Source organism: Aptenodytes forsteri, unplaced genomic scaffold (genome assembly GCF_000699145.1).
Source record: "Aptenodytes forsteri isolate BGI_AS27 unplaced genomic scaffold, ASM69914v1 Scaffold280, whole genome shotgun sequence".
Lineage (NCBI taxonomy): Eukaryota > Metazoa > Chordata > Aves > Sphenisciformes > Spheniscidae > Aptenodytes > Aptenodytes forsteri.
In genome coordinates, this window is record NW_008796042.1 from 961,747 (window position 1) to 975,035 (window position 13,289).

Below are 13,289 nucleotides of genomic sequence, written 5' to 3' on the forward strand. Positions count from 1 at the left end.
TGACCAGGCTCACGTGCTCTCCCTAAACATTAATTCCTATTGCCTGTATTGGGGACAAAGTGGTGGGCTGTGTAGATCCATCCTACCCTTTAGGGTGTTCTTACACTCATTGGGGAAAGTCGCCTATTAGAGAACACCCCCTGAAATATTGACACTTGTCTCATACATCCTTCATCACAGTTTGATGGCAGCTAACTTGCTTTGAGAGGTGAAGTAAGTACCAGGTCTCCCATCACCTCCTTTTTTCACTAATTTTCCTAGTGAAATATGATCCTTATTGTGAAAGATTCTTTTTAATGATGTCTCTGGCCTGATTTGGGACAGAGTTGACCTTCAGGGATCCCACTAGCTATGGTGAGGGATGCAAGTGTTTCACCTTTCAGAAAAGGTAGCTGCATTTATTTAGCAGCATACCCTGTATTTGGAAAACACAATTTCACAAAAACACATCTGCACTTTTGATAGCAATATTTTGACGGAAGCTGTTACTAAAAACAAGCAATGCTTTTACTTTTTGCCACTTGTTTCAGATTTTGATTTTGAGAATGGTGTGGCTTTCAGATCTGCTAGAAATTGCCACATATTGCGAGGTGCTGGTCCTTTGCTGTCAGGAGGTCCAAGTACGCACAGAGGCGAGCAGTACTGCCATTTCTCAATGCATTACCCTGGCATGCCTCAATGTTCTGAAAACAGGTTTTTATTTTTGAAGAGTGACATTTAAAAAAATCCTCACAGTTTCTAAAAAACCTGTAAACTTTAGTATAACAAGGAGGAGGGGAAGTCTCTGCTTTGATAAGTTTGGGGAGGAAGTATTCCAAAGTTTCCATCTTTTGTAAATTATAAAAGGGAAATATTTGAAGCGGGTCCCTTGACAGTGTGCAGTGTGGAACAGATGGCACCAGGGCTGAAAGGTTAATGGTCTGGATCCTCACTCAGTGTAAATCTGCGCTACCGCATTGATCTGTGTGGAGCCCTGAGAACTTCGCCCAGAGCAGACTGCAGCTCTTGCAGGCTGAGAATCTTGTCATATTCAAAGGGAGTCTTTTCTATTGATTTTCACGGTGGCTGGAGTGGGGCCAGAAAAGCAGAGAATGAAGATGGGACATGCTGGGAAAACAAAAGAGGGAGAAAAGTGATTTAATACTTTAAAAAACAAAAATGAAAATTCTCTTCCATATCACAGAATCCTGAAATAAATGCTGTTCAGCTCCAGAGGATCCTGAATAATATATCTTGGAGAAGTAAGTGCTGAGAAATAATGTTTCTGTAAAACAAACCCTCTTAGAGAAATGCCTCAGCTACTGTATCTGTTTCTTGAATTCTGGGAAGAGAAACTGGCTTGAATCTGACTGAACTGGCTCTTCTGATGCCATGTTAGACTTCCAGAGAGAAAGGATTTGCTGGGGTGTGAATCAACATGGTAGAAATTTTGTAAGCGAAGCTAATCTAGTTTGAATTTCAACAACTGAAAGAATGAGGGGGAAGAGCAAGTGTAGATATTGTGTGTGGATGCAGACTCTGAATTTGACCTCCAAACCCAGCTTGACCTCAGCCTTGATTCTGAAACTATCTCATTTCACCCTGTGCCACTGCCACAGTCTTGGCAGCGCCACTGCTAGCAGGTGTAGAAAGTTAGCTTGGTCTGTAGGCAGTTAGGCAGTAGAAGGGGGTCTTGTCTTTACCTTGATGTGCCTGGTTCATGCCTGCTATTCCTATTTACTCTTCCCCACTATGCATACATAGGGCTGTTCCTTGTTCTATTTGTGTTTGGGAGACAGGATGGAGATGCAGGTAGCCTGTGTAACATGTTTGTGAGAACCAGGTGAGCCCTGAGGCAATCTCTCTCGTGAGGACTGTGACATCCACTCTGCCAGTGGCAGGCCAGAGGACCCCACAAACCTGCCCCAGCTTTCTTCACTCGACATCAGCCTGTGAACAAGCACCAGGTCTTCCTTGATGAGCGGGAAGTGACCCATGACTTCCACCTGGAGCCTGGTGTCTATGTGATTGTCCCATCCACCCTGGAGCCTCAGCAGGAGTCTGAATTCATCCTGCGGGTCTTCTCCAGGAAGCATGTTCTTCGGTGAGATGCTGCCGCCTCTCTGCCAGCACCTAATTCTCTGGCATGGTGGGATGGTCTGGTCTTTCTAGTCTAATGGGGCAGCATAAAGACTTCACCATGCAAAAGGCAGCACAATCTCTTTTGGAGAGGCTGGCTGTGGGTCTCTCCCAGCACAGGATGCTCAGTGGATGAAGCACTGCTTTTGGCCTTATCCTTTCAAGAAGCGTTGACCTAGGCCCACACAAGGGATTCCTGCAGCATGCTCATCTTTGAGACTGGAGAAGGACAACAGTTTTTAATGCACCATCAGTTTGCCAGGAGACACTGCTGGCAGTGCTAGGGTGGTTGCTTGTGCAGAAATCGTGCTTTGGAGACTTCAAATGCCAGCAGCCCCTGGGGAGCTGTGTGGACATGAGGGGTTCCCTTACTGCAGCTGTAACACTGGGGAAAAATACATATGCTGCAACAGTGGGTTGGGGCCCCTTCTGGGGATGGGGGATGCCACCTGTGATGAGACAAACACACAACTCTGGGATATCTCCTTAATGTGTCTGCTTTTTTACATCTCCAGGGAAATGGGTGGGAACACCAGTTTCACCCTCTCTAAGGTGAGTGAGTATGAGGGGAGTGGGAGGCCTGTGGTTTGGTCTTCAGCTCCAGGTGTTGGGTTTTTCCTGTTGCTCTGCCCTACAGAGAGGCTGAATGAGAATCTGAGTGCTTGTGTTGCAGCACTTTTGAAAGGGCAGCTTGTGTTTACAGGCAGAGTCCCTTGGACCATGTGGACAGATGCAGTCAAATGTGGGGGACGGGCAAATTTTTAGATGCCTTTGTTAGTTGCCTTTTTGCAAACTTCTTTTAGTGTGCCCCAAGAGCATCTTATGTGCTCTGCAGTCTTTCCTATTCATGGCTTTTGGAGACTTCTGATCCATTCACGCACTTCTCCCTGCTCCTTTTATGCCTTGAAAGTTTTGAAGACATCGTGGGACATGAGCAGTACTGTTCCCATGCAGCAGTCTATAGGTTATTTTCAAAATAACTGAGCTCAAGGGCAGTGCATGCACGTCTGCAACTTGTGCAAGGGAGTTTATAGCATAGTCTGTTCCCCTGGCATAAACAGGGCCCTTCCTTCTTTCATCTCCTCTGTTCTCCTGTATAAAGGAGGACAGAGATCCTTCTCTCTCTTCTTGGCATGGAGTGAGCCCCATCCTTTGTCGTTGCACAGCTTGGTGGGAGGGAAATGTTTCTCCCCACTGAGTGTTATCCGAGTATTTCTTTCAAAGAAATAGCATCTCTATGAGGTGGGGAGCTATCTTAGCAGCGGGCTGCGTTAGTGATGTAGCATTGATTGCAGTGATGGGGAGAAGGTAGAAGGGCAGGGGATGAGAGTGCAGTTCTGGGAAACATCTTTAGTAACTCTGTCTTGGATGGCAATATTTTTCTTCCTCGAGTTAATGATTTTTTTTTTTTTTTTAATATCTTAAAGGAAATTGTTGATAGGTATGAAGGCAAGATTTGGGAGGATTTCTTCACAAAGCGTTTTGAACAGGTACGTGTGTGCATGAGCTGCCAGGGTAAGCTCCTCCAGAGCTCTTATGTAGCCCTGAAAGTAAAAGCATGTGGATGTTCAAGGGGGGTCTGGACGTGGAAGCGCGGGGAACAGAGAGGGGCCACAGGAGGTTGGGCTGTGTGTACAGTGCTGATTCCATGCAGCAGATTTAACTGCAAAGCTTAGGAATGTGTTAGCATTGAGACATGCATGCTTCTCTACACAACAGGGTGTGAATGCCTGGAACTTAATTCCACAGAACATTGTGGATTTGACAGAAAAACAGGCTCAAAAGGTATTAGCAAACTGATGGACAGCAGGTCCATAAACAGATGCTAAAGCACTAGGCAGGGATGTACCCTCTAAGATCCCTTTTCCGACAGGTGTGGGTGCCAGGGAAACAGGAGAATAGGCTGCAGAAGCTGACCAGGCTCACGTGCTCTCCCTAAACATTAATTCCTATTGCCTGTATTGGGGACAAAGTGGTGGGCTGTGTAGATCCATCCTACCCTTTAGGGTGTTCTTACACTCATTGGGGAAAGTCGCCTATTAGAGAACACCCCCTGAAATATTGACACTTGTCTCATACATCCTTCATCACAGTTTGATGGCAGCTAACTTGCTTTGAGAGGTGAAGTAAGTACCAGGTCTCCCATCACCTCCTTTTTTCACTAATTTTCCTAGTGAAATATGATCCTTATTGTGAAAGATTCTTTTTAATGATGTCTCTGGCCTGATTTGGGACAGAGTTGACCTTCAGGGATCCCACTAGCTATGGTGAGGGATGCAAGTGTTTCACCTTTCAGAAAAGGTAGCTGCATTTATTTAGCAGCATACCCTGTATTTGGAAAACACAATTTCACAAAAACACATCTGCACTTTTGATAGCAATATTTTGACGGAAGCTGTTACTAAAAACAAGCAATGCTTTTACTTTTTGCCACTTGTTTCAGATTTTGATTTTGAGAATGGTGTGGCTTTCAGATCTGCTAGAAATTGCCACATATTGCGAGGTGCTGGTCCTTTGCTGTCAGGAGGTCCAAGTACGCACAGAGGCGAGCAGTACTGCCATTTCTCAATGCATTACCCTGGCATGCCTCAATGTTCTGAAAACAGGTTTTTATTTTTGAAGAGTGACATTTAAAAAAATCCTCCAAACATCACAGTTTCTAAAAAACCTGTAAACTTTAGTATAACAAGGAGGAGGGGAAGTCTCTGCTTTGATAAGTTTGGGGAGGAAGTATTCCAAAGTTTCCATCTTTTTTTGTTTGTAAATTATAAAAGGGAAATATTTGAAGCGGGTCCCTTGACAGTGTGCTTGATAGAACAGATGGCACCAGGGCTGAAAGGTTAATGGTCTGGATCCTCACTCAGTGTAAATCTGCGCTACCGCATTGATCTGTGTGGAGCCCTGAGAACTTCGCCCAGAGCAGACTGCAGCTCTTGCAGGCTGAGAATCTTGTCATATTCAAAGGGAGTCTTTTCTATTGATTTTCACGGTGGCTGGAGTGGGGCCAGAAAAGCAGAGAATGAAGATGGGACATGCTGGGAAAACAAAAGAGGGAGAAAAGTGATTTAATACTTTAAAAAACAAAAATGAAAATTCTCTTCCATATCACAGAATCCTGAAATAAATGCTGTTCAGCTCCAGAGGATCCTGAATAATATATCTTGGAGAAGTAAGTGCTGAGAAATAATGTTTCTGTAAAACAAACCCTCTTAGAGAAATGCCTCAGCTACTGTATCTGTTTCTTGAATTCTGGGAAGAGAAACTGGCTTGAATCTGACTGAACTGGCTCTTCTGATGCCATGTTAGACTTCCAGAGAGAAAGGATTTGCTGGGGTGTGAATCAACATGGTAGAAATTTTGTAAGCGAAGCTAATCTAGTTTGAATTTCAACAACTGAAAGAATGAGGGGGAAGAGCAAGTGTAGATATTGTGTGTGGATGCAGACTCTGAATTTGACCTCCAAACCCAGCTTGACCTCAGCCTTGATTCTGAAACTATCTCATTTCACCCTGTGCCACTGCCACAGTCTTGGCAGCGCCACCGCTAGCAGGTGTAGAAAGTTAGCTTGGTCTGTAGGCAGTTAGGCAGTAGAAGGGGGTCTTGTCTTTACCTTGATGTGCCTGGTTCATGCCTGCTATTCCTATTTACTCTTCCCCACTATGCATACATAGGGCTGTTCCTTGTTCTATTTGTGTTTGGGAGACAGGATGGAGATGCAGGTAGCCTGTGTAACATGTTTGTGAGAACCAGGTGAGCCCTGAGGCAATCTCTCTCGTGAGGACTGTGACATCCACTCTGCCAGTGGCAGTTCAGAGCACTCCACAAGCTTGTAATTTGGTCCCTAGTTATAAATAATGCTACCTGGGCAGCAGCGAGGTATTGCAGTGGCTGTTTTCTCTGAAGATTTAAGTTACAGATATAATGATGAATCCAGTTTTCCTTCCCAGTTTCTTTACTGGTAACAACCGATGTGCAACACAGAAAATACACCGTCCAGCCATTATAGGCAACAAAGAAGATGAACAAAAGACTGATATGATGCCTTTTCCACTTAAGCTGAATTTGTCATTGTTCCCTTTTCTACAAAGGTGGACAAGGATAGCTCTTCTGTCTTTGCAAAGTGACCCACCAGGCACTTAGAAGACTATGTTGAACAGAGAGTCTTTATTTTTCATAAGTTATCAATTTTAAGACATTAATTTAGAAACTTTACAGTACTTGATTCATATTTACTAAACAGGGCTATTAAAAGATTAAAACATCTTCACTTTCTGCAGAGAAGGGATTGGTGAGTTATGGTTCTGTCCCTTGCTCGGTGGAAGTCTACAGACAATCTATAATCATGATTTGCAGTGAGATTAGAGTCTATTTCTGTTACTCTTCATGTAACTTATGTATGAACCAGGAATGCTAAGTGTTGATGCAGCATCATGTTTTCAGTGATGCCTGTAATTTTAATTATATTAACAGAGCTGGCAGTGTGTCTGTGAAAGAGAGAGAGATGCTTAGCACAAGGGCTTCAATTAATCTGCAGTGCTGCTCCCCAAAGCTCTTCAGGTCAAGTGACTTTGCTCAAGGTCATGCAGTAAATTCTGTTTGGGATTACAGCTTTGGATGTCCTTTTACTTCCATTTTCTCTAATAGCTGGAGATAGTACACCATATTTCATTCTGTATTACATGCCTGCAGGGAGCTCATATTGGATTTTCTGAGACTAGTAGAATCCATCCTGTTGCCTCATATTTTTATCATCATAAATGATACATCTTCTCAAGTGGGTGTAAAGTTTCACAAAGGCTTTGGGGCCTGAGCCCTCTCAAGTGAGGGGGAATTTTGGGAGAGTCCATTTTTCTGAGACATGTTCAATGACTCCTCAAAACAATCTTTTTTTTTTTCCCTTCTTTTTTTTTTTTTTGTCTCTCCAGATTTCCAGAGTTTTTGCCTAAGTTTCAGTCTGGATGCCTGCCAGAGTATCTTGGCACTCCTGGATGTATCCTTGACGTGATTGATACTTCTGACTCATATACTTCACTGGAGCATTATTTCTTAGGGCAGACCGGGTGTTACTGTGATTTCTTTACCACCAGGACATGGTTCTGCTTATTGAACTTCTCACCCTCCATAATAACAGTTCAGTTGTGACAGAATGGAATTGGTTTGGGAAAGGGTTGATTCCTGCCGCCTCTGAAATCAGCAGCCAGGTTTCCATTGACTTTAGTGGGAGGAGGATCAAGCCTATAGATAGGCTCGTGGGCTAAGAAATCATTATCCTCATATTATAATTGTGTGAATGTTAGAGTGGCTATGAGGTTTTGGTTCGTTTGGTTTTTTTTATGTAATGGGCGCTCTCTGATGTTTAGTTGAGATGTTCTGACTTTAATTCTCCCACAAAGCTGAACGCGTCTGGCACACTGAGTATCCAGGAATTCAGAGTCCTGTGGAAAAGGCTGCTTTTCTATTTGGTATAACAATAATTTCTGTGTCCCCTTGCAATATCTCCCTGCTCATAATCCCTTTGGTGTTGTCTGTTGGTTTTTGGGGGGCTTTGTTTCATTTAAATTTCTCCCCCCCTGCAGGAAGTTTTCCAGAAAAGAGACACTAGCAGATCAGGAAAGCTTGACCTTGTGGAACTACATGCAGCTGTACAGGAGACAGGTGAGCCCACAGCACATCTTGGCAAGCCTCATCCTCTTCCTCATAAAGGCTGGAAAAAGCCCAGGGATGGGAAATGTCTTGAGAATTGTAGGTGGAGCCCAGGAGGAGTGGAAAACATCATAGGCTGCATGGTCTTAGCCATCTCTGCTTCCCTCTTTAGCTGGGTAAAGATATCTGAAAATTATTTTGCTGTGGGATGGGCTACTTAATCTTTGCCCCAGTGTGGTCTCATAGTGATAGTTCTCTGAAACAGAAGTGTCTGTCTATTTTAGACCCAGGTTTTAAATCCCTTCCTGTTCATTGCTAATTTAATTTTAAAAGACTCTGTGGGGTTGTGCAGATACATGTGGGAGGCCAGATGTAGCTCATATTAAATTGCTACCTCTGCTGAAGATGACAGCTCAGGGACTGAACCTGGAAGTGTGGGACTTGCACAGGGGCAATACTGGTACCAGACTTCACTAATATAATGTCTGAAGCTTGATGTAGAAATGGAAGACCATACACATGGGTCCAGATACTCTCTTGCTGTTACTGAGCTTTGCGTAGGGGCTGGTGCTCAGTCTTGTAGCCTCTTTCACAGGTTTACAGCTTAAATATCACTCCTCTTTTTGGTGCGTGGTTCACCCAGTTCATCTGAGTCAGTGAAAGCACAGTGAGAAACCCAGGTGGACCTCTGCTAAAGCAAACTAAAATCCCAGGCCATGAATAGAAAATACTTTTATTCCTTACAAATGCTGCTTGACATTGGGACTGCTGCTTTCTGTTTGAGCTTCCTCTGGATTTTCTTTTTCATCTCCTTTCCTACCCTCTTGTGGAGTATTGCTCTTAAACACAGCTGCTGTTATTACCCTCATTCACTCAGGAGCAAAGGATGCCCATGTGTGTTTTATTCCAAGTCTGGCAGGACTGTGAGTATAGGGGATCAGATCTGAACCCTTTCAGGTTTGGAGGAGATATCTCCACATGGGGTCTGGTTTGGGCTGGGTGATATTTGATAATCTTAAGGGAGGTTTGAAAAACCAAGCTGTCAGAGAAGAGCTGAAGACCACTCGGTTGTGCATGCTTACAGCTGTGTGCACACCCATAGCTGTGAACATTGAGCTGCCTACTGCTGGGAGTTGCCATCTAATTTTTTTTTTCCCTTTTATGAAGGCATTTCGCTCAGCAGTGAAGTCTGTAATTTGATGGCAATCAGATATGGTGACCCTGACTTGAAGATCAGCTTTGAGAGCTTTGTGTGCTTCATGCTTCGAGTGGAGATCATGGGAGGTGAGGCTGGTACTATGTGGCTGGCCAGGCAAGCTGGGCTGCCCAGCTAAGCCTTGGCCCTTCTGATGCTGCTCCAGCTGGCAGTGGCAAGGTCAAAATTAGGACTGGGTTTCTGAATAGACTGAGAGTAATCAATTTAAAGCAAGGAACAGATATAGAGGAAATCAAGCTCTTTCTCTTTACCTTTCCACCAGTCGCTTTCTATAGACAACCAGGTTGTACATATCAGAGTGATTTAGCTCCCTGCAGGTTTGCACCAGCCTTTTGTAGGAGGAGGTAGGCAAATTATAGATAGAGACTGCTCATTTTCCAGGAAGAAGAGAGCCTTGGAATGTACCTTTGGTGGGACTGCAGTTGTGATGATGAGACAGCTGATTCTCAGTCTGTGAGCTTGTGCTGTAGACACTTCGCACATGTCTCAAAACTGTAGTGGGTGAGGTTGGGACCACCTGCATTTCCACATTTCACAGCTGGATGGACAGACAGTAACATGCCTGACTTTATTCAACTGCTCCCTGTGTCCCAGCCCTCAGGGATCTTCCAGTGACAGAAGGAGAAGCTCACATGCACTTATGAATAGCCTACAAACTCTGCCTTTGAGGTTTTTCCTGAGAGAGAGTGTCTTGGCTAGTGTTGATCTCTTGGCTATCAAGTTAACGATCCTCATTTATTTCTTCCGCAGAGGCCTTTCGCAACTTAACACAAGATGGCAAAGGGATATATCTCCGGGAATCTGAGGTAAAGCCCATTCCCTGACTGACAAATGCAGGCTCCTTCATTGCAAGTGGCACTGCGTGTTTTGTTCTGTAGCATTAAAAAAGGTACCTTTACCTGATCACTTACAGAGTAGGTTAAAACAACAAGGAGCTTCAGGCTTCCAAGTCTTGTGCTTTATTATGGCTTCTGCTCCTTTTGGAAACAGAAAATCTCCAATGCCCCATAGTCCAGTTCAGTTGTGACTATTGCAGAGTGCTCTCAGGGATGGACGAGTTCAACCTACTTTCCCCATTACTTTACAGTGGATGTTGATGACACTGTATTCCTGAAGCAATGCTGTAGGCCTGTACCAGGATGAGGAACGCTGCCTCGTATCAACTTTTCTGTGCACACTGGACTCTCTGGGCTCAGCCCTGCAATTTACCTCTTATGAAGTCTTTCCCTCAAGTAGACTTGACCTAATGACCACAGACCTGATGAATTGAAGTTTTGCTAATTAATGTGTTTATTGTGAGTCCTATTTCACTTCAGACAACCCTTCTGAGAAGAGACTGCTGGGTGCCAACCACTATGGGCGCACAGCGTGACACCATGGAGCGTAGTGACTGAGTCATTGGGATCACCTACTTCGTGCTGATGTTACACTCTTACTGTTATAGGATGGCATACATTGTGGTAGTGCCCAGAGGCTGCGCTTGGTGATGGGGTTCTTGAGCCTGGGAGAGAAATGGCCCCTGCCCCGAGTGGCTTGTCACCTAATAAGAGGAAATCCCAGTTCTGCAGCTGCTAGGCCCACGGTAGAGGGCAGGAGTCTGTGTGCTTGTGGGGAAGAAGGGGTGGGGACTATCTGAATGAACACTCTTCCCTAGCCATGACTTGGAAAGGTGATTTGCAAGCATTCAAACCATCTCTTTTGCTTTTATAAGTCAGCATAACCCTATTGCAGTGAACCTAAGTTGATTTGACCAAGAGATGAGCTGGGCCTCCAGCTCCTTGTTGTGGATGGAGGATGTGATGTTTGCAGATTTATTTCAGAAAGGCAGTGGGTTTTCTCTGCAGATTGAAAAGTACAGTACAGTGAGAAGCAAACTGATCCCATATTGTCTTTAAGTCACCAGAGATTGGCAGGGAGTAGATGTTCTCTGTAGCATGATACAGGAGCAGTCTGGTAAAACATTGGGATACTTGTCAGTTACTTTTTATATAGCAGGATGAGGGAGTGTGTGTGTGTGTGTACTTTTAAATGATGCAATCACATGTAGGTTGTAGCTAATTAAATAGTGGAAACCGGGTGCGTAGCTGTGAACAGTGTTAGAGAACATGTTATAAGTGAGACTATTCACATCAAACTCTGTGCTAGAGTTACTTGATGCATCTATCTGTAGGATCCTTTTTCACTTTCTTACCATTTATTTGGGCTGGAAATTTCCACGCTAAGTGCCTGTTACGGGTTGCTGCTTTGATTTTTTTCTTTTGGCATTCCTGTGGACAGCACAATTGTGTCTCTTTTCCAGTGCACAGCCTAGTCTAGGCACTGAATGAAACAGGGCTCCAATGGGAATGAACATATAAAGAAAGACCATACTCTAATGCCTTTGTAGGAAGAAGTTATATTAAGCTTGCATAGGCAGCCTTCCCTCTGGCTTTTTGTGACTTTTTAGGTGCTTAATCTCATAATTATCCTTTTAGAGTGCATATGAGATTCAGGAATGAGGTGAACTGTGGATAAGAATGTAAACACGAGCAAAAGCCTGAGCTCAGGTATGTGCTTATCACTGCATTGAAGCCTGTGCAACACCATAAGCGTATTTAGAGAGAAACCCCATCGCGTATAAGTGTTCCCAGTCAGGAGGCATTAAACAGTAAAAACAACAGTGCGCTCTTTATTCCCCAGAACAGTCTGTTTCTAAACAGTATCATTTTCATACTCTTTTTATGAGAAAACTGTTAGAACCAGATAAATAGATAGCTGTGTTTATACTTGCTTATAACAGATGATATAAATATCATCTATTGTGAGTGGCCTACTGTGGTGTCACCGGAGCCACAGGGTTCAGATCTGCGAAGCAGGGCAGGTTAGAGGGAGCAGGGACATCCAGGGCCCTTGAACAGTGGTGTCACAGCACTGCCATCCTGCCGGGTTCCCAAGGAGGCTCTGTTAGCAGCACCCATCACAAAGCACATGCCCTCTCCCAACTCTCATGCCTCTCTTCCCTTTTGTGACTCGCAGCTGAACACGATGGTACAAACTAAATTAGCCTGATTTAATTTGCACTCAACTCAGTGGGGGATGTTGTAAACACTGATTTACTGTGTGCAGGAACAGCACCGGAAGAACCGAAAAGGTTGATTGAGAGAGCATAGGTCTTGCTTTTTCAGTGCGCTCCAAAAAAGATGGTCCCTGGCACCCACGGGGATGGTCGGGGGGTCTGCGTGAGTGCAGAGTGTTCACAGCAGGACTCTGTTGGACATGATGGGATGGAAATCTGCCAGTCCCAACTGGGTTTGTTGCACAATGTGTGTAATCAGCTGAGCAAGAATTATTTAAGGCTAGGAGTATGCTGGACATAGCTCTGCCGCAGGCCGTGTGCAAAACTGTAGTGCAGTTTTCAAATTGCAGTTCATTTTAATGTTGTACACATTGTTTTTTATACCAGATTTTGTACTTATTTACTTCACACCTCTTTAATGCAGAGCAATGTAATTGCAGGGAGATTATTTTGCTATTGATTACTTGATCCAGGAAAGAAACAGAATTCATCCATGCCGTGAATCATTAAGCATTTGCAGCAATAAACTTTATTGAGCCATGTGACTTGCTGTTACAGAATTGTAAAGAATGCTTTGCTGGAATGATTATACCAAACCATGTACAATTCAAACTGAATTATCTGGCTCACAATAAAATGTTTTTGGCAAGGGCACCTACTCGGACACTGTGAGGCTTTTATGTTGCTAACAGAATAATGTTTTCTGGGCAATTCTGAAGATATATTATTCCTCATTTACAATGTGCATTGTGGAAAAAATGGTCTAAAAGGCTGCTGAAGGATGCATTCTTTTGTAACCACAGTGTTTATAGAGATGCTGAGCTTTGCAGTGGGTGTTATTGCTCTAGCAGAAATGAAAGAAAAGTGGGGCTGCGGCTTGAGACTGGTATTGCTAATAAAGGTCCTTTTCGGAAAAGGCAGGTGCAAATAACAAGAATAGCCAATAATGGCTGGAGTGTGAAGAGGAGCTGGATGATAAGGTATGCTGTAACAGTAAGACAGATGAAATTGAAAGGAACTAATCAACCCTTTGTAAACAAAATATTCAGCTGGAGCTCATTGCCCCAAGATACACACGCACAACTGGAAGTATTTCATGTTTCCTGGATACAGTTGGTGCACACGTTTAGTGTGCAGTCGGGGTACAGCAGGTACCTGTCAGCCTTGCTGTGTGCATTCTGCATGGTCAGGGCTTCTGTCCAGATGGCAACAGGACAGGCTCTACTTTCAAGCCTAACAGGATTCAGAAAGGGGTTA

The 13,289-nt window shown here is 44.1% G+C and overlaps 1 protein-coding gene across 1 annotated transcript in view; it reads left to right on the forward strand.

Moving 5' to 3' along the window:
• Window positions 1–13,289, forward strand: part of GALNT14 (polypeptide N-acetylgalactosaminyltransferase 14) — a 155,917-nt gene that overhangs the window by 20,687 nt on the left and 121,941 nt on the right. Inside the window, exons 11-12 of the mRNA XM_009285585.1 lie at window positions 1,875–2,083; window positions 2,634–2,670. Coding sequence (XP_009283860.1) covers window positions 1,875–2,083; window positions 2,634–2,670 — 246 coding nt within the window. The remainder of the gene's footprint in view (window positions 1–1,874; window positions 2,084–2,633; window positions 2,671–13,289) is intronic.